This window comes from Dermochelys coriacea, chromosome 15 (assembly GCF_009764565.3).
Source record: "Dermochelys coriacea isolate rDerCor1 chromosome 15, rDerCor1.pri.v4, whole genome shotgun sequence".
In the NCBI taxonomy this organism is placed as follows: Eukaryota; Metazoa; Chordata; order Testudines; family Dermochelyidae; genus Dermochelys; species Dermochelys coriacea.
The window spans coordinates 29000585-29005034 of NC_050082.1; the positions used below are offsets into that span (position 1 = coordinate 29000585).

The window sequence follows — 4450 nt, forward strand, 5'->3', positions numbered from 1 at the left end:
TGTAGCTTGGTTCAAGCAAACCCAGAGGTGGCCCTGGACTGCGTGATTCACATGACTCAGCACATCACCCGTGCACAGAGGGCCCAGATAGCTCATCTCTTATCTACCATGGATAACGCCCCCCCTTCTTGACAGAGAGGCCACAGGTGGGGGTTCCAGGTGCAATCTCTATAGACAAGGAAGTGCACAGAGAGACCACTCCTTTGAGACCAGATGTCTTCTTGTCTGCATGTATTCGACCCTAGTGTTGAAGCCTTAGACTCTACTGATGTCTCTCAATAAATGATGCATTTGTTGCATTTTCTACCATGAAAATAGTCGTTCTGTGAAGACCATGTTCATCCTGGACTTGTGGGGACAATTAAAAAACCAAATCCATTACAGTGGCATTTTTGTGGGACTTAAATTCAACCCAAATTGACCTTGGGAGCCTTGTCTCTAGCACAAAGCCGGTAGGGATGGGCCTCAGGGTCATTTTATAACTGAATTTAAAATCATTTTTTTTATTGTAAACCCAGTTCTTAATCATACAACGTTGAGTTACATTTCATTAGAATGAATGGAGCTGGGAGTAGAAATCAAACTCTGTATAATAGCCAGAAAGAGAAATATTTTTGTACTAATGTTTATTGTTGCTGACCATCTGCCAGCATAAGAAGAAAATGTTATTTTTAATGAACAAGAGAAAACTGTGTTTTGGAAAAACATTCACACTAACCACAAGAAAATCATTGGAGAACCTCATTGTTCCCCTGCTATGGCAGTGTTTAGTAGAGGTGATTATGAAATAGTTCTTGGAGCATAGTCAGGGATTTCAGGGAAGGTTTCAACAGAGCCATACATTTCAACCTGTCTTTCATTTTATTTGTGGTCAGGACACTAAGTTTGCAGCTGTTAACACTGTTTTTGGTGCAGGATTTGTTAAACAGCCCCAGTTCTAACAAGGGAATGAAAAGGGGCAGTTGAATTTTCCATCTCTTCTTTAATTGGTGTCCCCTTCCATTTCATATTGGAATTCTTTGGAATTATTCCAGTGTCTGCACCTGCGTCCCAACCCACCCATGTACACTCTATTTGGAGTGGGGAGGGAAAGCACATGTGGATCTGACCTTGTCAGTGGTTAACCTGACCTGATGAATTAGGGTAACGTATCACACACTTCAAACTTAGTTTAGTAAAAACAATGATTTAGATCTTACTGTGCCTTGTTCTATTGGGTAGCATTTAACAAATCCATTTGCCTAATGTAACTGCAGAATAATGGTGAGCCAGTCTTTTGCCATTTTAAAAATAAATCCTCAGGTCAAATATATCCTTCGACTGGGTTGCATGACCTCATGACAATATATGTACTATGTCTCACTGTAATCTTTAATCATAAGAATAAGTTATGGCCTTATGGGAATAGAGTTGGTTACTTAGTTTAAATACAGTGTTAAAGCCATTTTTGGCAATGTTACAGATCCCGTCAGTTGATTTTAAACCAAATAATGACAAAACCAAAGAGACGCACAGGACAGTTATGCACGCAGTGGGCTAGGGAATGTGTTGAAACAACTTACTATATGCAATGCCAGTGGTGAGGTTTTTCCAAAAAGAATGTATTGTGTATTTTATTGAGAGGAGGGCAGCAGGAGAGACTTTAAAAGCTCCCTGATTTGAAGGGTGTTACACCTGCACGAGTTTTGTCAGAGAGAGGAGGATGTGTTGTTAATAAAACTCACTGTATGGAAGGAGGATTGGAAAATCCAGCCCAAGTGCTCCAAATAAAATGACTACATTTTTCAGGGAGGATTCTGTGACTTTTTTCTTTGCCTTTACTAATTGCAGAGGTTCTATGACCTGTATCATCTCATTGCATTAAATGCGCAGAGCAGAAACACCTGCCAGGAAGTGGTATGGAGCTCGCTTTCCTGGAGCAATGTGTTCATTCACAAACCCTTGCTCTGCCATGAGTGAACTGTGACAAGTTGGTTACCATTATGGTTTCCAGCGGCTGCTGTTATAGTGCGGAAATGCCCAGTTGTGGTTCTTTCTAACCCAGTTGTGTTAGAATGGGGTGGGGAAGCAAGGGTGCTACAGCCAAGTTGTCTGTCATGTAGCTGTGGGATTTTTTCTTTTTCCCCTTTCCTACCTGGGTGGATTGGGGATTTTGCAGGAACATCATTTGATGATGCATGGTCTGGGCCCTGCACTGCAACACTTGTGCACGAAGTGAGCAGGTTTTTTGGAGGAAAAAAAAAGGCATTCTGGGATAGCTTCTGGGGTAGACCAAAGAGTAAATGATTCTTTTAGATTATTCTGTACGTAACCTATGAGAATGAAGACTTCTGCTATTAAACTAGCTATAGTTCCGGTAATCTTACAAAATAAAATCTCTTAAAACATGAATATTTGCAAAGCCCATGTATGATGGAACGCTCTCCACTGCACAAATTTAGGGATGAACTCTCTTCCATCACCACAGATGTAATGTCAAAGCCTATTTAAAACCAGTGAAAGCCAATAGCACATGTTATGTGCACACTGGGTGATACTTTATTGTAGCGGCTCAGCTAGTTACCCTCAGCAATCTTCTGTCTTTTAATGAAAACTGAATACTATTGGATATTTGGATGAAATATGTCTGGAATTTTCGAAGATGTTTCAAAAGAGGTGGATGCCCAACTTGCACTGAAATGGGAGTTTAGCTCCATCGTATTTACCCTGTAAATAGCACTGCACTGGTTTTCAGCACAAAGCTGCTGAGTTTTGCGGCTGGTTTCACGAGAGAGCACATTTGTACAGGCTTAGAGCTTTGGATGAGATCAACGTTTCACGCTTCAGGCTGAACATAATGGCTTTCCTTGGCTTAGTTGTCAGCTTCTGAAATTTTGTTTAAATGTAACCCTCAATGTAGGGAAAGCATGTGTAATTGAGGCAGAATTATGAAACCCTGTGTATGCTTGTTTGGAGCTTTCATTTAGGGCTAAACCCTGTAATTCTTACTCAGGTTAAACTTTCTTTGATTTCAGTGCCTGGAGTGCAAGAGGCCTAACTGTAGCACCGGCACTAGTTAGTAGGAGTATGTTTGAAAAGACTTGTAGGGAAATATAGGGTGAATAGGCCCTTTACTGGATAGAAAACTTGCTGCTGTTAAAACTGCTGCAGAGAACGCCAGAGTGACGTTCAGCTAGTGTCCTCTGATGAACCATCTGGAGAAAGGACTAGGTGGTGAGCAGACCTTGGGTAAGTAACACGGCAACAGTGGTCTGTGTGATGCTCTGTAGCAATTAAACATAAACACTGTTTCCCCCCACCCCCTGCCCCAATCCAAAACCTTCCTTGTCACTTACTAACCCTGGGGCATCTGTCCGATACAGCATTTGATTTGCAGGGAAGTTCTTATGTCACCTATCTCTTCCAGGTGGATTGGCTGAGGCACAGGGAGATGAAGAGGTAGCTAAGGTTGGAGCCTGTCTGGCCTTTCAGGAATGTGAACCCAGTTCCATCATGTTCTCAGGAGCCATTTTGCTGGAATGTCGGGCAGCCAGTGACCCTTGAGGAGCAGGGTTAGGCAGTGACTTTCACACAGGCCCCCAAAGAGTTGTCCAGTGGTGGTAACGTTCAGGCCCTTCCAATTTAACCTGATTTCAACAGCTCATCTTTTTAATATCTGTTTTCATACACAATGGATTGCAGGACTTCTTCTGTGAGAAATGGAACTACACAAAAATCATTGGCTGCAGGTGAGTTTAGATACAAAGATTCTCCGCAGCAAGTGGGCTGTGGAGGAAAGTACGATATGCCTTTTAAAAGTGTTGTTCTCAAGGGAGGTTTGAAATGGGGAGGGAGGAGGAAAAGGCAATAGATTTACATCTATTTCTATTTCAGGAAAATTCTAAATAGGTTCAACTGTTAGCCTGTTTTGTAACCCTACCATTTGAAGAGAGCAGGCGACTAGGAGCCAGAACTCCTGGATTCTATTCCTGGCTCGGCAAAAATGGCTTGCTGAATAACCTACAACAAGCCGCTCAGCTCTCTGCGCCACTCTCTTCCGAACTGTAAAATGGGAGTGATTCTGATGTACGTCATGGTGGATTTCAAGGCGTTATTATGTTTCGTTTGATCAAAGGTACTGTATAGAAGTAAACTGTTTTAATTTGTGTGGATAGTAGAAATGAGGGACACAACTGTTTTCCTATAGTGGTGGGCTCTTTAGATAATGTATAGTCTCATGTTTAAGAGAAGTTTTTGGTCATTTGCAGCAAACTTACACAGTATATCAAGGATCAACATTTTCTGAACTTACTGCATTAGTAAATCAGATAAAACCGTTCTCCACCATCTAATATTCAGATAGCAATTTCCAGGCTGTTGCTTTTTAACACTTAATTGCAAAATACCCTTTGAACTTGGCTTTATGTACACCAGACTAATTTTAAAACAGTACATCTAGAATAACCCAGGG

The 4450-nt window shown here is 41.6% G+C and overlaps 1 protein-coding gene across 1 annotated transcript in view; it reads left to right on the top strand.

Moving 5' to 3' along the window:
• ACACB (acetyl-CoA carboxylase beta) overlaps positions 1-1789 on the top strand; it is a 70406-nt gene extending 68617 nt beyond the window's left edge. Inside the window, 1 exon segment of the mRNA XM_043498435.1 lies at positions 6-1789. Coding sequence (XP_043354370.1) covers positions 6-132 — 127 coding nt within the window. The 3' untranslated portion in view covers positions 133-1789.
• The last annotated feature ends 2661 nt before the right edge of the window (positions 1790-4450 follow it).